General features: G+C 37.5%; 1 protein-coding gene across 4 annotated transcripts in view; it reads right to left on the minus strand.

Moving 5' to 3' along the window:
• ABCA5 (ATP binding cassette subfamily A member 5) overlaps window positions 1–23,833 on the minus strand; it is a 134,677-nt gene that overhangs the window by 78,064 nt on the left and 32,780 nt on the right. For all 4 annotated transcript variants that reach the window (XM_037808416.1, XM_037808414.1, XM_037808417.1 and 1 more), the window contains 4 exons: window positions 19,315–19,476; window positions 18,293–18,381; window positions 10,548–10,777; window positions 8,904–9,045 (listed from right to left, as the gene is read on the minus strand). In XM_037808416.1, coding sequence (XP_037664344.1) covers window positions 8,904–9,045; window positions 10,548–10,777; window positions 18,293–18,381; window positions 19,315–19,476 — 623 coding nt within the window. The remainder of the gene's footprint in view (window positions 1–8,903; window positions 9,046–10,547; window positions 10,778–18,292; window positions 18,382–19,314; window positions 19,477–23,833) is intronic.

Consider the following 23,833-nt stretch of genomic DNA (forward strand, 5'->3'; position numbering starts at 1 on the left):
ATGGGATGAATGAATTTTGTACATGGAAAGATCTTGTTTTTCTGGAGTCCAAGGGGTGGAAGGTGCCAGTTTGTATACATATTATGTCCCCCCAGAAAAAGCCATAGTCTTTGATGCAATCTTGTGGGGGCAGATTGATTAATCTTCTTGATTAGGCTGTGATCTCTTGAATAGATGTTTCCATGGAGATGTGACCCACCCAACTGTAGGTAATACCTTTGATTAGATTATTTCCATGGAGATATGGACCCCACCCATTCAGGGTGGGTCTTGATTTAATCACTCCAGTCCTACAAAAGGGCTCACAAACAAAAGGACCTCAGAGCAGGTGAGAGTGACATTTTGGAGAGCAGCTGAGAGAGACGTTTTGGAGATGGCCACTGAAAACAGACTTGCTAGCCCAGAGTTTGCAACGGAGAAGCGAGAAGAGATGAAGCCCAGAGTTTGCCCCAGGATATGCTAAGACAGGACCTTCAGGCACTTAGAGAGAAACATCCTGGGAGAAAGAACCAAGAACACATAGGAGCTGAGAAAGGAGATGGAACACAAACTGGTATCAAAGATGCCAGCTACGTGCCTTCCCAGCTAACAGAAGTTTTCCGGATGCCATTGGCCATCCTTCAGTGAAGGTACTGTATTCTACTGTTGATGCCTTAGCTTGGATACTTTATGGGCTTAAGACTGTAACTCTGTATCCAAATAAACCCCCTTTATAAAAGCCTACCCATTTCTGGTATTTTTGCATAATGGCAGCATTAGCAAACTGGAACAGATTTCATAAAAACAAAGAAAAAAGTCCAGTACTGGGTAATCACAATCACACAATTATATAAAGAGAGTAAAAGAGAGTGTCAGAAGAATTCTAATGTGAAATACACCCCATAAAACCAAATTAAGAGGCGGGGCAAGATGGCAGACTGGTGAGCTGTAAGTTTTAGTTACTCCTCCAGGAAAGTAGGTAAAAAGCCAGGAACTGCATGGACTGGACACCACAGAGCAATCTGTCTTTGAGCATACTTCATACAACACTCATGAAAATGTCGAACTGCTGAGATCAGCGAAATCTGTAAGTTTTTGCAGCCAGGGGACCCGCGCCCCTCCCTGCCAGGCTCAGTCCCGTGGGAGGAGGGGCTGCCAGCTCCGGGAAGGAGAAGGGAGAACTGCAGTGGTAGCCCTTCTCGGAAACTCATTCTACTGATCCATACTCCAACCATAGATAGACTGAGACCAGACACCAGAGAATCTGAGAGCTGCCAGCCCAGCAGAGAGGAGACAGGCATAGAAAAAAAAAAATAACACGAAAAACTCCAAAATAAAAGCAGAGGATTTTTGGAGTTCTGGTGAACACAGAAAGGGGAAGGGCGGAGCTCAGGCCTTGAGGCGCATATGCAAATCCCGAAGAAAAGCTGATCTCTCTGCCCTGTGGACCTTTCCTTAATGGCCCTGGTTGCTTTGTCTATTAGCATTTCAATAACCCATTAGATCTCTGAGGAGGGCCCTCTTTTTTTTTTTTTTTTTTAATCCTTTTTTCTTTTTCAAAAACAATTACTCTAAGAAGCCCAATACAGAAAGCTTCAAAGAATTGCAATTTGGGCACGTCAAGTCAAGAGCAGAACTAAGAGAGATCTGAGACAAAAGGCAATAATCCAGTGGCTGAGAAAATTCACTAAACACCACAACTTCCCAAGAAAAGGGGGGTGTCCGCTCACAGCCACCATCCTGGTGGACAGGAAACACTCCTGCCCATCGCCAGCCCCATAGCCCAGAGCTGCCCCAGACAACCCAGTGTGACGGAAGTGCTTCAAATAACAGGCACACACCACAAAACTGGGCGTGGACATTAGCCTTCCCTGCAACCTCAGCTGATTGTCCCAGAGTTGGGAAGGTGGAGCAGTGTGAATTAACAAAGCCCCATTCAGCCATCATTTGAGCAAACTGGGAGCCTCCCTACACAGCCCAGCAGCCCAGAACTGCCCTGGGGGGACGGCACTCACCTGTGACATAGCACAGTCATCCTTCAACAGAGGACCCGGGGTGCACAGTCTGGAAGAGGGGCCCACTTGCAAGTCTCAGGAGCCATACGCCAATACCAAGGACTTGTGGGTCAGTGGCAGAGACAAACTGTGGCAGGACTGAACTGAAGGATTAGACTATTGTAGCAGCTTTAAAACTCTAGGATCATCAGGGAGATTTGATTGTTAGGGCCACCCCCTCTCCCCGACTGCCCAGAAACACGCCCCACATACAGGGCAGGCAACACCAACTACACACGCAAGCTTGGTACACCAATTGGGCCCCACAAGACTCACTCCCCCACTCACCAAAAAGGCTAAGCAGGGGAGAACTGGCTTGTGGAGAACAGGTGGCTCGTGGACGCCACCTGCTGGTTAGTTAGAGAAAGTGTACTCCAAGAAGCTGTAGATCTGATAAATTAGAGATAAGGACTTCAATAGGTCTACAAACCCTAAAAGAACCCTATCAAGTTCAGCAAATGCCACGAGGCCAAAAACAACAGAAAATTATAAAGCATATGAAAAAACCAGACGATATGGATAACCCAAGCCCAAGCACCCAAATCAAAAGACTAGAAGAGACACAGCACCTACAGCAGCTACTCAAAGAACTAAAGATGAACAATGAGACCATAGTACGGGATATAAAGGAAATCAAGAAGACTCTAGAAGAGCATAAAGAAGACATTGCAAGACTAAATAAAAAAATGGATGATCTTATGGAAATTAAAGAAACTGTTGACCAAATTAAAAAGATTCTGGACACTCATAGTACAAGACTAGAGGAAGTTGAACAACGAATCAGTGACCTGGAAGATGACAGAATGGAAAATGAAAGCATAAAAGAAAGAATGGGGAAAAAAATTGAAAAAATCGAAATGGACCTCAGGGATATGACAGATGATATGAAACGTCCAAATATAAGACTCATTGATGTCCCAGAAGGGGAAGAAAAGGGTAAAGGTCTAGGAAGAGTATTCAAAGAAATTGTTGGGGAAAACTTCCCAAATCTTCTAAACAACATAAATACACAAATCATAATGCTCAGCGAACTCCAAATAGAATAAATCCAAATAAACCCACTCCGAGACATATACTGATCACACTGTCAAACACAGAAGAGAAGGAGCAAGTTCTGAAAGCAGCAAGAGAAAAGCAATTCACCACATACAAAGGAAACAGCATAAGACTAAGTAGTGACTACTCAGCAGCCACCATGGAGGCAAGAAGGCAGTGGCACGATATATTTAAAATTCTGAGTGAGAAAAATGTCCAGCCAAGAATACTTTATCCAGCAAAGCTCTCCTTCAAATTTGAGGGAGAGCTTAAATTTTTCACAGACAAACAAATGCTGAGAGAATTTGCTAACAAGAGACCTGCCCTACTGGAGATACTAAAGGGAGCCCTACAGACAGAGAAACAAAGACAGGACAGAGAGACTTGGAGAAAGGTTCAGTACTAAAGAGATTCGGTATGGGTACAATAAAGGATATTAATAGAGAGAGGGAAAAATATGGCAACCATAAACCAAAGGATAAGATGGCCGATTCAAGAAATGCCTTCACGGTTTTAACGTTGAATGTAAATGGATTAAACTCCCCAATTAAAAGATATAGATTCACAGAATGGATCAAAAAAAATGAACCATCAATATGTTGCATACAAGAGACTCATCTTAGACACAGGGACACAAAGAAACTGAAAGTGAAAGGATGGAAAAAAATATTTCATGCAAGCTACAGCCAAAAGAAAGCAGGTGTAGCAATATTAATCTCAGATAAAATAGACTTCAAATGCAGGGATGTTTTGAGAGACAAAGAAGGCCACTACATACTAATAAAAGGGGCAATTCAGCAAGAAGAAATAACAATCGTAAATGTCTATGCACCCAATCAAGGTGCCACAAAATACATGAGAGAAACACTGGCAAAACTAAAGGAAGCAATTGATGTTTCCACAATAATTGTGGGAGACTTCAACACATCACTCTCTCCTATAGATAGATCAACCAGACAGAAGACCAATAAGGAAACTGAAAACCTAAACAATCTGATAAATGAATTAGATTTAACAGACATATACAGGACATTACATCCCAAATCACCAGGATACACATACTTTTCTAGTGCTCATGGAACTTTCTCCAGAATAGATCATATGCTGGGACATAAAACACGCCTCAATAAATTTAAAAAGATTGAAATTATTCAAAGCACATTCTCTGACCACAATGGAATACAATTAGAAGTCAATAACCATCAGAGACTTAGAAAATTCACAAATACCTGGAGGTTAAACAACACACTCCTAAAAAATCAGTGGGTTAAAGAAGAAATAGCAAGAGACATTGCTAAATATATAGAGACGAATGAAAATGAGAACACAACATACCAAAACCTATGGGATGCAGCAAAAGCAGTGCTAAGGGGGAAATTTATAGCACTAAATGTATATATTAAAAAGGAAGAAAGAGCCAAAATCAAAGAACTAATGGATCAACTGAAGAAGCTAGAAAATGAACAGCAAACCAATCCGAAACCAAGTAGAAGAAAAGAAATAACAAGGATTAAAGCAGAAATAAATGACATAGAGAACAAAAAAACAATAGAGAGGATAAATATCACCAAAAGTTGGTTCTTTGAGAAGATCAACAAGATTGACAAGCCCCTAGCTAGACTGACAAAATCAAAAAGAGAGAAGACCCATATAAACAAAATAATGAATGAAAAAGGTGACATAACTGCAGATCCTGAAGAAATTAAAAAAATTATAAGAGGATATTATGAACAACTGTATGGCAACAAACTGGATAATGTAGAAGAAATGGACAATTTCCTGGAAACATATGAACAACCTAGACTGACCAGAGAAGAAATAGAAGACCTCAACCAACCCATCACAAGCAAAGAGATCCAATCAGTCATCAAAAATCTTCCCACAAATAAATGCCCAGGGCCAGATGGCTTCACAGGGGAATTCTACCAAACTTTCCAGAAAGAACTGACACCAATCTTACTCAAACTCTTTCAAAACATTGAAAAAAATGGAACACTACCTAACTCATTTTATGAAGCTAACATCAATCTAATACCAAAACCAGGCAAAGATGCTACAAAAAAGGAAAACTACCAGCCAATCTCCCTAATGAATATAGATGCAAAAATCCTCAACAAAATACTTGCAAATCGAATCCAAAGACACATTAAAAAAATCATACACCATGACCAAGTGGGGTTCATTCCAGGCATGCAAGGATGGTTCAACATAAGAAAAACAATCAATGTATTACAACACATTAAAAACTCGAAAGGGAAAAATCAATTGATCATCTCAATAGATGCTGAAAAAGCATTTGACAAAATCCAACATCCCTTTTTGATAAAAACACTTCAAAAGGTAGGAATTGAAGGAAACTTCCTCAACATGATAAAGAGCATATATGAAAAACCCACAGCCAGCATAGTACTCAATGGTGAGAGACTGAAAGCCTTCCCTCTAAGATCAGGAACAAGACAAGGATGCCCGCTGTCACCACTGTTATTCAACATTGTGCTGGAAGTGCTAGCCAGGGCAATCCGGCAAGACAAAGAAATAAAAGGCATCCAAATTGGAAAAGAAGAAGTAAAACTGTCATTGTTTGCAGATGATATGATCTTATATCTAGAAAACCCTGAGAAATCAACGATACACCTACTAGAGCTAATAAATAAATTTAGCAAAGTAGCGGGATACAAGATTAATACACATAAGTCAGTAATGTTTCTATATGCTAGAAATGAACAAACTGAAGAGACACTCAAGAAAAAGATACCATTTTCAATAGCAACTAAAAAAATCAAGTACCTAGGAATCAACTTAACCAAAGATGTAAAAGACCTATACAAAGAAAACTACATAACTCTACTAAAAGAAATAGAAGGGGACCTTAAAAGATGGAAAAATATTCCATGTTCATGGATAGGAAGGCTAAATGTCATTAAGATGTCAATTCTACCCAAACTCATCTACAGATTCAATGCAATCCCAATCAAAATTCCAACAGCCTACTTTGCAGACTTGGAAAAGCTAGTTATCAAATTTATTTGGAAAGGGAAGATGCCTCGAATTGCTAAAGACACTCTAAAAAAGAAAAACGAAGTGGGAGGACTTACACTCCCTGACTTTGAAGCTTATTATAAAGCCACAGTTGCCAAAACAGCATGGTACTGGCACAAAGATAGACATATAGATCAATGGAATCGAATTGAGAATTCAGAGATAGACCCTCAGATCTATGGCCGACTGATCTTTGATAAGGCCCCCAAAGTCACTGAACTGAGCCATAATGGTCGTTTCAACAAATGGGGCTGGGAGAGTTGGATATCCATATCCAAAAGAATGAAAGAGGACCCCTACCTCACCCCCTACACAAAAATTAACTCAAAATGGACCAAAGATCTCAATATAAAAGAAAGTACCATAAAACTCCTAGAAGATAATGTAGGAAAACATCTTCAAGACCTTGTATTAGGCGGCCACTTCCTAGACTTTACACCCAAAGCACAAGCAACAAAAGAGAAAATAGATAAATGGGAACTCCTCAAGCTTAGAAGTTTCTGCACCTCAAAGGAATTTCTCAAAAAGGTAAAGAGGCAGCCAACTCAATGGGAAAAAATTTTTGGAAACCATGTATCTGACAAAAGACTGATATCTTGCATATACAAAGAAATCCTACAACTCAATGACAATAGTACAGACAGCCCAATTAAAAAATGGGCAAAAGATATGAAAAGACAGTTCTCTGAAGAGGAAATACAAATGGCCAAGAAACACATGAAAAAATGTTCAGCTTCACTAGCTATTAGAGAGATGCAAATTAAGACCACAATGAGATACCATCTAACACCGGTTAGAATGGCTGCCATTAAACAAACAGGAAACTACAAATGCTGGAGGGGATGTGGAGAAATTGGAACTCTTATTCATTGTTGGTGGGACTGTATAATGGTTCAGCCACTCTGGAAGTCAGTCTGGCAGTTCCTTAGAAAACTAGATATAGAGCTACCATTCGATCCAGCGATTGCACTTCTCGGTATATACCCGGAAGATCGGAAAGCAGTGACACGAACAGATATCTGCACGCCAATGTTCATAGCAGCATTATTCACAATTGCCAAGAGATGGAAACAACCCAAATGTCCTTCAACAGATGAGTGGATAAATAAAATGTGGTATATACACATGATGGAATACTACGTGGCAGTAAGAAGGAACGATCTCGTGAAACATATGACAACATGGATGAACCCTGAAGACATAATGCTGAGCGAAATAAGCCAGGCACAAAAAGAGAAATATTATATGCTACCACTAATGTGAACTTTGAAAAATGTAAAACAAATGGTTTATAATGTAGAATGTAGGGGAACTAGCAGTAGAGAGCAATTAAGGAAGGGGGAACAATAATCCAAGAAGAACAGATAAGCTATTTAATGTTCTGGGGATGCCCAGAAATGACTATGGTCTGTTAATTTCTGATGGATATAGTAGGAACAAGTTCACAGAAATGTTGCTATATTATGTAACTTTCTTGGGGTAAAGTAGGAACATGTTGGAAGTTAAGCAGTTATCTTAGGTTAGTTGTCTTTTTCTTACTCCCTTGTTATGGTCTCTTTGAAATGTTCTTTTATTGTATGTTTGTTTTCTTTTTAACTTTTTTTTTTCATACAGTTGATTTAAAAAAGAAGGGAAAGTTAAAAAAAAAAAAAAGATGTAGTGCCCCCTTGAGGAGCCTGTGGAGAATGCAGGGGTATTCGCCTACCCCACCTCCATGGTTGCTAACATGACCACAGACATAGGGGACTGGTGGTTTGATGGGTTGAGCCCTCTACCATAAGTTTTACCCTTGGGAAGACGGTTGCTGCAAAGGAGAGGCTAGGCCTCCCTATATTTGTGCCTAAGAGTCTCCTCCTGAATGCCTCTTTGTTGCTCAGATGTGGCCCTCTCTCTCTGGCTAAGCCAACTTGAAAGGTGAAATCACTGCCCTCCCCTCTACGTGGGATCAGACACCCAGGGGAGTGAATCTCCCTGGCAACGTGGAATATGACTCCCGGGGAGGAATGTAGACCCGGCATCGTGGGACGGAGAACATCTTCTTGACCAAAAGGGGGATGTGAAAGGAAATGAAATAAGCTTCAGTGGCAGAGAGATTCCAAAACGAGCCGAGAGACCACTCTGGTGGGCACTCTTACGCACACTTTAGACAACCCTTTTTAGGTTCTAAAGAATTGGGGTAGCTGGTGGTGGATACCTGAAACTATCAAAGTACAATCCAGAACCCATGAATCTCGAAGACAGTTGTATAAAAATGTAGCTTATGAGGGGTGACAGTGGGATTGGGAAAGCCATAAGGACCAAACTCCACTTTGTCTAGTTTATGGATGGATGTGTAGAAAAGCAGGGGAAGGAAACAAACAGACAAAGGTACCCAGTGTTCTTTTTTACTTCAATTGCTCTTTTTCACTCTAATTATTATTCTTGTTATTTTTGTGTGTGTGCTAATGAAGGTGTCAGGGATTGATTTAGGTGATGAATGTACAACTATGTAATGGTACTGTAAACAATCGAAAGTACAATTTGTTTTGTATGACTGCGTGGTATGTGAATATATCTCAATAAAATGATGATTAAAAAAAAAAAAAAAACCAAATTAAATTTAAACCTGAGACTATTTTGTACCTTCCCCAAAAATATGGAGGTACAATGATGCTATATACAAGTCATTTAACAGTAATCTAGTAACAACCTGTCTTTTATGGGAAATCAATTATAAACAAACCAAAGAAAAAGACTTTGCTATATTAGTAAAATATTTAGACTGTTCTTTATTCCCATTTCAAATCAAATACTTACAGAAGACAATCCATACAGGAAAAAAAGTAGAAATACCACAATGCAGCTACTTTGAGGGAATAATGAAGATGCTGTTGCAATGACTGCCATAAGAAGGGACATGAGAAAAATCAAACTTGTATACAGAAGAACCCAGGAAAGCCTAAAATGAGAATAAAAATACAATTTATGATCAATATGTATAGGCTTTAAGATAAAAACAAGCTTAATTTAGTAATTTTATTCTTAAAATTAAGTCAATCTATTCATTTCTGTGTATGCTCAAGTATTGGAAATTAATGCTCTTCATAAGTAATTAAAAATACAGCATGGTTAAGTTACAGTTAAAAGTATAGCTTGATATGGAGATAAAATGGTAATCACCTTTCAAAGAGTCAAAGCAAACTTTAGCAATGAATGGCAATTCACAATTAATTGAAATCTAACACTCTTAAAAGTTCCATAACGCACATGTCTGATTTTCTTGACGTACAAAAATATTTAATGAGTCAATGTAGCAATCTTCTTTAGGGTACATGCTACAATTAAACCTCCAATGGTTACTGCTAATGCAAATAATAAGGCTCACTTATCAACAGTGGATAATAATTATTATGTTTATACAACTTAAGATCAAGAAGGTCAATAATGGATTCACTACATTTACTCTTGAAATCTGAGCTCAATGGAATTGTTACAGTTTTTAGTTTCATTTTATTTTTTCAAGTTAGCAGGTCATGGTTTAATGTATGTATAGTAAAATCAATCACCGTGTTAGGGCTAAAAGTTACCTAAGTTACTAAAACTGAGTCCACCACTTTAGAGAAGCAAAACTGAGGCACTCAGAGACTGATTTTCTAAATTCATTCAGCTTCTATTTCCCTAGAAAATTTACTTTAAAAACTCCATGGGTCTTAAAAACCAATCACTTTTTAAATGATAGGAGAAAGAAACATGGAAGAAAATATATTATACTGAATTACCCCATTATGTAAAGTGTTATAATTAATTGTTCCATGGGAATAACTGGAATAAAATTTTGTAAAACAGACTAAAAGAACAACCCAATAAGCATAGTGTTAACTTTTGTCCCCAATTTAATTATATAATGGGAGAAAGAGAAACAAAACACTTAAAATTATTTATAAAATACATGCCTCTAATAAAATTATCACTGTATAAAACTTCTCTATAAATTATGTATAGATTTTTAATTAATTCACCCAAATAACTAAACATTTTTGGGGGCCCATATATAAATACACAGAATTCAGTCATTTTAATTTTTTAATACCATGTATATGCTCTGATTCTGTGGGAAGACAGTAAGAGGCCATTAATTTTCAACTTTCTTTTTCATTTATACAGACAAAATATAAAAATACATGGAGCATGCCTCACTGATTCAAACAAAATGAGAAATAAAATTTAAACATGTAGTGCCAATATGAGCTTTCCAAATTTCACTTCTCTTTCATTAAAACAAGCCAATTAATATCAGAAGCTTATTCACTAGTCAAATTCCAAAACAAAGACAGTAAGTGTAAAAAATTAGGATCAACACCACATCAAGTCAGGTGAATAACAAAATTACAATTCTGAAGATTTGTAAGATATTTAACACAACTGTTAATTGCACTAAATAATAAACGTTTAATAACATACCAAAAGGCAGTGTCATGAAGTCCTATTATCTTTAAAAATTCCTTTAACTTTTTCTCTTTTTCTGCTACAATATGAATTGCCAAGAAATATCCAAATGGTGAAAATGCTATAACTAGGTATATTAAAATTACTCCTCGAGGAAAGGTATCTATTTCTATAACTGCAGTTTCTCCCATAATAATAGCTTTAGTTGACTCCAGCTCCTTCCAAAGAGAAACATTGGTCTTCAACTAAAACAGAAAATGCAAATGCATTCAATTAATTTAGTTCTGAAAGTAGCCCCTAATAAAACGTGACAATTACACTCCAAAATTTTGTTGATAACCTAGCACAAACACAATCCGCAAAAGCTACACACCTGAAATAAAGTGACTGACCCCAAAATCATGATATAGAATAGAATACTTCTTGTAATTCATCCTGTAAACTACAATAAAGTTTAAAGTTTGAAGATGGGAAGTGTACATATTCTGGTTAAATAATTTATCAAAGAAAATAAAATTCCACAATTTTCTTAGGCAAACAATTATATGCATCTTAACAAAAATATAATCTTACAAAATTAGGAAATTAGGGAATGATTATTAGTGCCATAAAGAATGACTATGTTTTAAAAACGCTCTTTTAAGTAGTATGCCCTTCCGTTAGTTAAAAATATATACATTAACATGTACAGATAGAGTAATAAAACTATGCCACCTGATACCTCTATCCAAGATTCAAATGAATGCCTAAAATAAGATCTGCCTAGCCCAGGGTAGTCTGGATTGTGGATGGATACAGTCTTTGGCCAAAATGCAAATAACTGCTGTAACACTATCAGAGTGATAAATCACATATTTTATTGTTTTTACCTTAAACTTCTATACTACCGAATTTGTGTGATATCACATATCTGTATTTTACCATATAAGAGTTTTTAAGACAAGACTACATACGTATTTCATTTGAGTCTTACAACTCTGTCAGTTAATGTATTATTATTATAGTCATTTTGTTACACAGCAGTTAAATAAGCTTTCCAAATTCATTCAACTAGCAATCAGCAGGGATGGGACTCTTTTTCAGGTCTTGATTCCAGTTCCATCAGTACTCATGCATATTCTTAACATACAGTTTAGTGGAGAAGGACTGCTAACATGTACAATCTAAATTACAATATTTTACAGTATAGTACATTTCAATTTGAAAAAGCAAATAGAAAAAAAGCAACAAATTTATATGCAACATGGAGGAACATGTTATAATTAATTTAAGTAGTTTGAACTCTAAAGGCACTCCATCTTACTGCTACCTAGCCCAGATATAAAATTAAGATGTTAAAAAGTAAGTGTCAGAGGCTGGGCAAGATGGCAGCATGGGGAGGTATGGAATTTAGTTAGTCCTCTAGAACAACTAGCATATGGCCAGGAACAACTAGTAAGCAGTTTGGAACAACTGTTGGGTGACATCTGTGACCGGTCACACATCATACACCAGTCTGGAATGGGTGAAAAGGCTGAGATTGTAGCATAAGAACTGTAAGTAAAGCTTCCCGAACTGAGGAGCTGGCACCCCTCCCCCAACAGCACGGCAGGCTGAGCTGAAACCCTTCCCTGTGGGAAAAAGAAGCAATCTACTAAAAGGAGGGGAAGGTAACTCAACAAAGCTCCAACTGTGGTATCAGTTAATGAATTTCGACTACTGAATACACACAACAAGCACAGATAAACCCGGAACAAGCAGGAAAGGAACCCAGCATTTCTTCCAGCAGAGAGGAGGAAGGGCTGATGGAAAAAAATTACATAAATAAATAAAAACAGAGGCTTTTGGAGTTGGCTGACCTCAGAATACTGAAAAGGGGCTGTGCACTAAGAAAAGAGGCACACAGAACTGGGCACCAACTCTGGTCCTTGGCTGGGAACTGGGTGGGGGCTGGCGACTGGCTCTGAAAAGGGAATTTCTTTCTTCTTTCCTATTTTTCTCCCCTTCTAAATAGCTCATTAGAGAAAGCCTCAGGCATTTTCAATTGTCAGCACTGACTCAGGCAAGGGTGGCATTAAGATTGTTAGAGAGACAAAGGAAGAAGTCAAAGGTAGGAGATAAATCCCTAAAGGGTGTACCTGCCCTAAGAAAAGGGGGAGGGCAGTTCAAGCGGCTGCCCTCCCTCAGAGACTTCAGACCCTAGGGCCTGGAGGAAATATAAACACAGAAACAGTTTAAGCTTGGCTTCTGACACTCTCAGCCCTTGGCAGGGACAGGGTCTACTGAGAATTAAAGGTAATGCACCTCTTTATGGCAGTGAGGAACTGCAGGCTGACAAGTGCCACCTGCTGGGCAGGATAGGAAAAGCCCAGTGTCTAGAGGATGCACAGGAAAGTTTGACACCCTTCTGGGTCTCATCCTCAGGGAAATACAGATTATACCCTCCTGAGATGAGGGCCCACCTCGTCTGGGAAAATCTGGGGTAATCAAGGAAACCAGATACCTGGACAACAAAAAATTATGAATCATACTAGAAAAAATGAAGATATGGCCCAGTCAATGGAACAAACTTATACTTTAAAAGAGATAACAGGAGTTGGAACAACTAATTAAAGATCTTCAAACAAACATGCTACATCAATTAAAAAATCAATCAGTTGAGGGCAGATACGGCAAAAGAGATGAAGGATATAAAGAAGACACAGGGTGAACATAAGGAAGAACCTGAAAGTTTGAAAATACAATCAGCAGAACTTATGGGAACAAAAAGCACAATACAAGAGATGAAAAACACAACGGAGACATACAACAGCAGATTTGAAGATGCAGAAGAAAGGATTCAGGAACTACAAGAGAAGATATCTGCAATCCCACACTTAAAAGAACAGATAGGGAAAAGAATGGAAAAACATGAGCAGGGTCTCAGGGAAGTGAATGACAACATGAAATGCATGAATGTACATGTCATGGATGTCCCACAAGGAGAAGAGAGGGGAAAAGGAGCAGAAACAATAATGTAGAAAATAATCACTGAAAATTTCCCATTTCTTATGAAAGACCTAAAATTGCAGATCCAAGAAGCGCAGTGCACCCCAAACAGAACAGATCTGAATAGACCTATGTCAAAACACTTAATAAGCAGATTATCAAAGCTCAAAGATAGAGAATTCTGAAAGTACCAAGAGAAAAGCAATCCATCAGGTACAAAGGAAGCTTGATAAGACTGTGCAGATTTCTCAGTAGAAACCATGGAGGAGAGAAGGCAGTGGTATGATATATTTAAGATATTGAAAGAGAAAAATGTTCAACCAAGAATTCTATATCCAGCAACACTGTCTTTCAAAAATGAGGGAGAATTTAAAGTATTTTCAGACAGATACTGAGAGAGTTTGTGAAAAAGATACCTCTCTAGAAGAAATACTAAAGGGAGCACTATTGGCAGACAGAAAAAGACAGAAGAGGGAGGTTTGGAGAAGAGAGTACAAATGAAGACTATCAGTGAGAGTAAAAACAGAGAGAGAGGGAAAATAAAATAAAATAAGATATTGACATATAAATTCCAAAAGCCAAAATGGTAGACAGTAGACATTACATTGAGTGAAATTAGCCAGAAACAAAAGGATGGGTACTCTATGGACTCACTAATATGAACTAACATTGATGAGCAAAATTTGAGAGTTAAAGTTGAGAACACAGATTATAAGGAGATAGAAAGAGGCTAGGAAATGGCCATTTGATACTGAAGGAGTGCGTAAGTATAAACAGGATTGATTGTATAGATCCAGAAATAGATAGCATAATACTGTGTGATGGTAGCATAATACTGTGAGTACTCTCAACAAACGTGACTGTGAGTATGGTTGAATGAGGAAGGCTAGGGGCATGAATAACACCAGAATGAAAGACAGAAGATAAAGACTGGGATTGTATAACTTAGTGAAACCTAGAGTGTCAACAATGGTGATTAAATGTACCAATATAAGAATGTTTTTAAAAGAGGGAAAACAAACAAATGTCATCATTGCAAAGTGCTGAATATTAGATGGTAGAAAAAAATACAATCAATGCAAACTAGAGTCTATAGTTAACACTGTAAGATGCTGTCATTAATTGTAAAAAAGGCAACATACCAAAGCTAAATGTCTATAAGAAGGAGTTATAAGGGAGAGTTAGGGGTTTCTTGGTGGTGGTTTTGTTGTCTGACCTTTTCATCATATCTTGCCTTATTTTAATTTTTCTTCAATATTTTATATTTTTATTCATCATTTTTTTTTTTCTCCTTTTCCTCTTTCTTTGTGGAAGAAATGGAAGTGTCCTCCTGTATGTTGTGGAGGTGAATGCATAACTGTGTGACTACACTGGGAATCACTGTTTGTTTACTTAGAATGGAATGTATAGTATGTGAATAAAACCATTTAAAAAATAGAGACAAATGCTGGAGAAAACATCGAGAGAGGGATGTACCTATTCACTGTTGATAGAGAATAAGAATGGTGCAGCATGTGCAATTTGGATATATTATGTCCCCCCAAAAGCCATATTCTTTAATGTAATCTTGTGGGGGTAGATGTATTAGTTGTAGATTAGATAGGAATCTTTTGATGGAGTGTTTCCATGGAGATGTGACTCAATCAACTGTGGGTGAAATATTTGATTAAATTATTTCCACAGAGATATGAACCCTGCCCATTCAGGGTGGGTCTTGATTTAATCGCTGGAGTCCTATGAAAGAGCTCACAAACAGAAAGAATTCAGAACAGCTGAGAGGGACATTTTGGAGAGAAGCTAAGAACTGACACTGATGTTTCGAAATACTTGGAGATGCAGACAGAAGGACATTTAGCTACGAGTTGAAGCCCAGAGTTTGAGCTGGGATGTGCTAAGCCAGGACCCCCAGGTGCTTAGAGAGAAACATCCTGGGAGAAAGAACCAAGAACACAGGGGCTGAGAGATGAGCTGGAACACAACCCGGGATCAACAGATGGCAACCACGTGCCTTCCTGGCTTACAGAAGTTTTCCGGATGCTATTGGCCATCCTTCACTGAAGGTATCATCTGCTGATGCCTTAGTATGGACACCTTTATGGCCTTAGGACTGTAACTTTTTAACCAAATGAAACCCCCATTATAAAAGCCAATCCATTTCTGGTATTTTGCATAATGGAAGCATTAGCAAACCAGAACACAGGCCATCTGGGGAGCACTCTGGTGGTTCCACAGGAAGCTAACTATGGGGTTGCCATATGGTTCTGCAACCCCATTATTGGGTATATACTTGGAAGAACTGAGAGCAGGGACATGAATGGACATCGCACTCCAGTGTTTTTGGAGGCAGTATTCACAATTCGCAATGGATGGAGGCGACCTAAGGGTACATCAACCAAGAAACAGAATGGTGAACTGTGGTGTATACATTCAATGGAATATTGAGCAGCGGCAAGAAGAAATGAAGTTGTGAGGTACACAACTAAGTGAATGGATCCTGAGGACAGTATGTTGAGTGAAATAAGTCAGAATCAAAAAGACAAACATTATAATGCCTCACTAATATGGACTAATTATAATGTGCAAACTCGGAGAATTGAATCTGAGAGCATAGGTTATCAGGGGAAGGCATAAGGTAAAGGGTCCCAGATTGTAAGCTCTTACAGCAGTCACATCTATTCATGAGCTGCAATGGATATTTCTAAATTCTGAGATGATGAGCTATTTGTGTATAACCTGTTCGGTCCCTTAACTTCGGGTATCTGTGTGACACCTGTGACTCAGAGCCAGAGTTTGGCAGCTATGAATGCCAGCATTACCCCATACAGCAAACGTTAAAGAACCTGAAAAAGAGATCAGACTTTAATTAGAGATATGAACAAAATGGACTTGGTTAGGACTAAGATAAACCAGACTAAAGGGAAAAGGATGATACTGTGTTTTAAAAGTTTAACTTCTATGTGAGACCAAAGGAACTGATATTCATTTGGTAGAAATTTATATTTTCTGTAGCAGGCTATACAATTTAACTCATATGGTCAGTTTATTCAAACCCCACAATCACATGGAACCTTGAATAGAGGGTGAGATCTGATTGGCTTGTACAGGTCAGTATGAAGTCCTGATACATCCCAGAGTAATTTGGGCAGAGAATAAAAATGTATTTGCAGAGTCCCCTTGAGGGACTGGAGAAAAACTGGAAATATTAAATTCCCCCACCTGAGGAATTCCTGATAGTCTCGAAAGCATTGGAGACTACCATTGTAGCAGGGCAAGCCCTTGATTTTGGGGCTTGCCCTTATGAAGCTTGTTACTGCAAAACAGAGGTTAAGCCTACTTATAAGTGTGCCTAAGAGTCATCTCCAGAGAACCTCTTTCATTGTTCAGATGTGGCCTCTCTCTCTAAGCCAACACTGCAGGTAAACTCACTGCCTTCCACCCTATGTGGGACATGACTCCCAGGGGTGTTAATCTCCCTGACAACATGGGAAATGACTCCCGGGTATGAGCCTGGACCCAGCATCGTGGGATTGAGAAAGCCTTCTTGACAAAAAGGGGGAAGAGAAATGAAACAAAATAAAGTTTCAGTGGCTCAGATATTTCAAATGGGGTCAAGAGGTCATTCTGGAGGTTATTCTTAGGCATTTTGTAGATATCCCTTTGTAGTTTTTAGTGTATTAGAATATCTAGAAGGAAATACTGTTGAACTGCAATCCAGTATCCTTGATTCTTGAAGATGAGTGTATAACTATACATTATTGTATAGCTTATATGGTGTGACTGTGTGATTGTGAAAACACTGTGGCTCACACTCCCTTTACTCACTATACAGACAGATGAGTAGAAAAAAGGGTGACAAAAAGTAAATGAATAATGAGGAGGAGAAAGAGTATGAGATGTTTTGGGTGTTCTTTTGTACTTTTTATTTTTATTCTTATCTTCATTTTTAATTCCTGGAGTTATGAAAATGCTTAAAAAGTTGATTGTAGTGTTGAATGCACAACTATATGACGATTCCATGAATGCACAACTGTATGATGATACTGTGAACAAATGACTGTACACTTTGGATGACTGTATGGTATGTGAATGTATCTCAATAAAATTGCATTTAAATACAAATAAATATCATGGCTAGCTTTTCTGCTAAAATATAAAAAGCAAGATCAAGTCTAAGCATGTCTTTAAAATTTAATTGCACCATTTATACACAATCTTAATGGCAGGAAAGTATAGCATTAAAAGCACAAATTTGGAAGCAAAAAAAGCTGTAGTGCAAATCCCTGCTTTGTCACCAATTAAACTGAGTTTGGGCAAGTCACTTAATCTCCCTGTTTCAGTTTCAGATATGAAATGGAGATAATAACACCGATCTTGTGTTAAGGAATAAATGGGGTGATATTTGTATAAAATTTAGAAACAGTATTTGGCAAATAAGTTCTAAAAGTTCATTAAAAAAATTAATCTACTACTATAATTAAGGTAATAAAGATACTGACATTTTTAAACTAAGCAATCTGTATTCAAGGGGAAATGTCTGCAAATACCTACCTTTCATAAAAGATCCCTATGGTCAACTCAGATATAAAAATACAAACATACAGAATCAATGCTTAGAAACCATCAAATAAAAGTGGGTTTCAAAAGAGTATTAAACCATAAAACAGGACTTTTTCCATATCTTTTGTCTTAAAGAAGATGTAATGTTATGGCAAACCAAATCCTATTGTAAAGACTTAGGATGTAATTATTAAAATATGGTTTGGCTTTTATTTTTCTTAGTTTATCATAATTACCTGTATAATGGCAGCATCTATGGATGCTTGTAAAGCTATAAATCCTGAGGACCAGTACTTAGCAGCCTCACATGATTTTGAACAGCCAGCTATGAGGAGAAAAATGTAAGATGTAAGATTTTGCACAACATGTATGTACTTTCTTTTAAAGCTAACATTTTCTTTTAAAGATAGTATAATTTATCAATCTCTATAAGACCAAGGAAAATAAGCTATTGACCTTTTATGGCAAACAATTTCTATAATTTTTCTGATCATTTGAGATTTTGAAATAAAAGGTTACAGGTGTTAGGATACTGAAAGGCATTGGTAAATGAATAAAAATGGAAAGATAATAGTTGCAAACATAGTTACTTAATTTGTCACTTAAGTCAATTCTCTATTTAAAGGTAAGTCATACTAGAATGACTTATCAGCTTCAGAGCACTTCCAGATCCAAGGACAAGTCCAGCTTAAGAGTCTACAAATAAAAAATCTGTAAGGGTTTTTTGGAATCAAATCACAAATTGAGCATACAGCATGATGACTTCAACAGTGTTCAGTAAATGTCTGTGTTTGACGATAATCTCTCTTCACAGGTTTACGCATTGAAAGCTGTTTTCATGTTTCAAACACAGAACCAATGAAGTTCAATGATGGAAGACCTTGAGATTTTAAAGATACATCTATGATAAAATCTTAACATATCATATATGAAAACAATTACATGGAGGAAAAAATACAGAGTCACAAAAGTCATACAATTCAACATACAATTTTGCTATGTGTTAATATAAAAAATATATAAATATATTTAAAATAAAAAATGGATTTTGTACATATTTTATAGTATATGTATGTATAGGTAAATAGATATTTGTGTATAGATTTATTTTTCTGATACACTTGACAGCTTTCCTACTTGAACAAATAAGTATAGTTGAAAATGCCAATTGTTGGGTCTCATCACATTTTGCTTTTGAACTGAGAATAGCAAAGGAATGCATTAAATTTATTTTCAGTAATTAATTAGGACTATTTACCTCTTGAATCCATATAAATAGAAGATGCTGGAATCATGTCAGGAAAGAAACGGAGTTCATAGGACATGAATTCTTTGAAAACCACACCTACAAAGTTATAGGACTTAGAAAGACTGGATGCCACCAATTCGTTTTCATTTGTATATTCTTCAGTAATTATGGCTGTAAAATAACATAATTATATAGTTAACTCACAAACTAAAATATACTGGACCAAATTCATGATTATTTTTGACGAATAGCATATTTTAAGTACTTTTCTTTCTCTAACATCTTATAAAATGAATAACGCCCTTCTAAAAAATAGTATCAGATAATAATGAAAAATGAAAAAGTTGTACAATTTTACACTCTACTCAGCTCTCATCTGATTACATAAATTATGTATCAGTATAATACACAAGTTATGAATATAATAAAGTGCAGTTTTAAACAACATGCAGGACATGGAAGAAGATGGCGGCATAGAGAGGAATGGAAGCCAGTTTGTCCCCCTGGAACAACTAATAAACAACCAGGAAAAAACTAGTAAGTAATCTGGAATAACTGAGGGGGGATAAACGTGACTGTTCACTCATCATACACTGACCTGAATTGGGAGGAATGCCTGAGATCACAGCATAAAATCTGTAAGTAAAAACTGCAGATCCAAGCTGGGAGCTCCCTACCCCCACGGCTCGAACTGCAAAGCCTTGTAGTGCTAGAGAGCAGCACTCTCCCAGCAAGCGAATATAGCTCAGCCCAGCTCCAACTGAGATTTTAATTAACAAACATGGACTGCTCAATACAAGCTATGAATCCCCAACAAGCAGACAGAGGCCTTTGGCGATGACTGACCTTGGACAGCGGGAGGGTGGCCACAGACTGGCCCTGAAGGGGCTTTCTGTCCCTTTTTCAGCTCAGTGGAGAAAGCCTCAGCCATTTTCAGTTCCTAGCACCCTGACCCAGACAAGGGTGGAGAAAGCACAGGCAAATAGACTATTCAAATGTAAATGACCTCTCCCTAAGGGGTGTATCTTCCCTAAGAGGAAGAAGGTGGTGCCAAGCTCTACTACCTGCCTTCCATTCAAAACCAGACCCGAGAACCTGGGGGAAAACAGCCATGGGCCACATCTCCTTACACCAGTCTGGAGCTGCAGGCTGACAGGTGCTACCTGCTGGGCAGAAAAGCACAGTGACTTGAGGCTTCAAAGGGTGTATCAATCTTCTAAGACACGCTCAGGGAAACCGGATACTACTCCCTCTTTCCAAGACTTGAGCCCGTTCTGGTCTGGGAAAACCTCACTGGGGTAACCAAGGAAACCAGATGCCTAGACAACAGAAAACTACAACCTACACTAAGAAAAACAAAGTTATGGCCCAGTCAAAGGAACAAACTTATGCTTCAACTGAGATACAGGAATTTTAAAAACTAGTGGTAGATCAATTCAAAAAGTTTAGGGAAGATATGGCAAGAGATGAAGCATATAATGAAAACACTGGGTGTATATAAGGTAGAAATTGAAACTTCGAAAAAACAACTGGCAGAATCTATGGAAATGAAAGGCACAACACAAGAGATGAAAGACACAATGGAAACATACAAAAGCAGATCTCAAGAGGCAGAAGAAAACACTCAGGAACTGGAGAACAACGGACCTGAAAGCCTACACACAAAAGAACAGATAAAGAAAAGAATGGAAGAATATGAGCAATGTCTCTGGGAACTGAAGTACAACATGAAATGCAGGAATGTACGTGTCATTGGTGCCCCAAAGGATAAGAGTAGGGAAAAGAGGCAGAAGCAGTAATAGAGGAAATAATAAATGAAAATTTCCCATCTCTTATGAAAGACATAAAATTATGGATCCAAAAGCACAGCATACCCCAAACAGAATAGATCTGAAATAGGCCTATGCCAAGACACTCAATAATCAGAGTATCAAAAGCCAAAGAGAGAATCCTAAAAGCAGCAAGAGAAAAGCAATCCATCACATATAAAGGAAGCTTGATAAGACTATGTGCAGATTTCTCAATAGAAACCATGGAGGAAAGAAGGAAGTGGTGTGATATGTTTAAGAAACTGAAAGAGAAAAATCACCAACCAAGAATCCTATATATGGCAAAACTGTCCTTCAAATATGAGGGAGAGTTTAAAATATTCCCTGACAAACAATGAGAGAGTTTGTGAACAAGATACCTGCTCTACAGGAGACACTAAAGGAAGCACTGCAGACAGAAAGGAAAAGACAGGAGTGAGAGGTTTGGAACACAGTTTTGGGAGATAGCAGCACAGCAATGTAAGTACATTGAACAAAGATGACTGTGAGCATGGTTGAAAGAGGAAGATAAGGACCATGTGGGACATCAGAATGACAGATGAAAAATAAAGACTGGGAATGTATAACTCAGTGAAACCTAGGGTGCTCAACAATTGTAATAAAAGGTAAAAATATGTTTCTACATGAGACAGAACTGATGAATGTCAACATTTCAAGGTGATAAAAATAGGGTGAGATTGGGGGGAAAATACAATCAATGCAAACTAGAGACTATAATTAACAGAAACATTGTATTATGCTTCCTTTAATATAACAAAGGCAATAAACCAAACTAAATGCATATGGGGGGTGGGGGGGACATAGGGGAAGGGTATGGTACTCTTGGCATTGGTGATGTTGTCTTAACTCTTTATTCTACTTTAGTTTAATGCTATCTTTTCTTTTGTTGCTTTCTAGCCATCATGTTTTTTTTCCTCTTTGTTTTCTTTTTCTTTTGTCTCTCTACCTTCTTTGACTCTACCTCCTTCTTTGTGGAAGAAATGGAGATGTCCTTATATAGATGGTGGCAATGGTGCTGAATACGTAAATACGTGACTATACAGGGAACCAATGACTGTTTACTTAGGCTGGAATGTATGGGGCGTGAACAAAACCACCTTAAAAAAAATGGGCTGATGAAGAAACCTTGAGGGCACTATATTGAGTGAAATAAGACAGACACATAAGGACAAATATCGCAGGGTCTCACTGATATGAACTAATTATAATATGTAAACTCATAGACATGAAATATATGTTATCAGGATATAGAACGAGGCTAAAGAATGGGGAGCGGATGCTTATTATGAGAATGTTAACTAGCGTGAACTTAAGTGTTTGGAAATGGACAGAGGTGATGGTAGCATGTTGTGAGAATAACTAACAGGGCTAAATGGTGTGTGAAGGTGGTGGAAAGGGTAAGCTCAGAGTCACGTATGTCACTATAAAGAAAGTTGGAGGTAAAAAGATGGTAATGTATAAAACAGTGAATCTTTTGGTGGATAATGTCCGTGATTAACTGTAAAAATATTAGAAATCTCTCTCGTGAACTAGAACAAATGTATGACACTATAACTAGAAATTAATAATGGAGGGGCACATAGGAAAAAATATATATACCTACTGCAAACTATATACTACAGTTACCAGTATTTTAACATTCTTTCATCAACAGTAAAAAATGTGCTATACCAAAACTATGAATCAATAATGGAGGGGGGGGGGTGGTTGGGGGTATGGGAGGATTTGAGTTTCCTTTTTTTTGTCTCTATTTCTTTTCTGGAGTAATGAAAATGTTACAAAAATTGAAAAAAATATTATTGTGGTGATGGATGCACAGCTATAGGATGGTACTATGGGCAATTGATTGCACACTTTGGATCTTTGGATAATTGTATGGTATGTGAACAATCTCAATAAAAACAAATTAAAAAAATAAAAAAAACATGCAGAACTCATATTTCATCAAGAGACAGCTATTTCTCAAACTCAATGAATTGCACTATTCTTTCATAATGAACAGTTTCAACATTATCTCCACTATTCTCTCTTTAAACTCCACTGGCCAGTAGGCTTACTTTCAAGCAGAGACTTAAATTCAAAATAAGATTTCAGGGGGCAAGATTTTATAAAAATGGCAAGCAATGCAGTTCACATATCCATCTCAAAGTAGAACTATACAAATAACTCCTTGTTAAATGAATGGCTGTTTTATTTTTAATTATTTCTTCTAATGAGGAAAATTCCATAATCCTTTTCAGAAACTAAGAATGCATTTTAGAAACTATGATGCAACTCTATAAATGGAAATTGTCTTTTATACCCAGTATGACTTGTTCCTTTCTTAGAAAACATATGGAGAAAATACTGCAATGATCACTCAAATCCCTTTCACAGCAGATAATACCAATTTTTAAATATTTTCACACAGTTTTGTTTACAGTCTTCACTGCAGAAACTTCAGAACATGTGGTGAAATGGAAAGAACACAGAATTGGTATGTAACTTTGTCATTCATTACCCGTGTGTACACAGGTAAGCCATTTAACCTCTCTGACCCTTAGTGCTCTCATCTACAATACCTAGCAGCTCACAATGCATTGGTATTAAGACAAAATGTAGTAACGAATATAAAAATGTTTTTTCAATTAACAATATTATTTACAAGTTAATTAACATGACTTTCCAGACTGTTAAGGTGAATGTAGAACTCCAGGATT

The sequence above is a fragment of the Choloepus didactylus genome, chromosome 18 (genome assembly GCF_015220235.1).
Source record: "Choloepus didactylus isolate mChoDid1 chromosome 18, mChoDid1.pri, whole genome shotgun sequence".
Classification (NCBI taxonomy): Eukaryota; Metazoa; Chordata; class Mammalia; order Pilosa; family Megalonychidae; genus Choloepus; species Choloepus didactylus.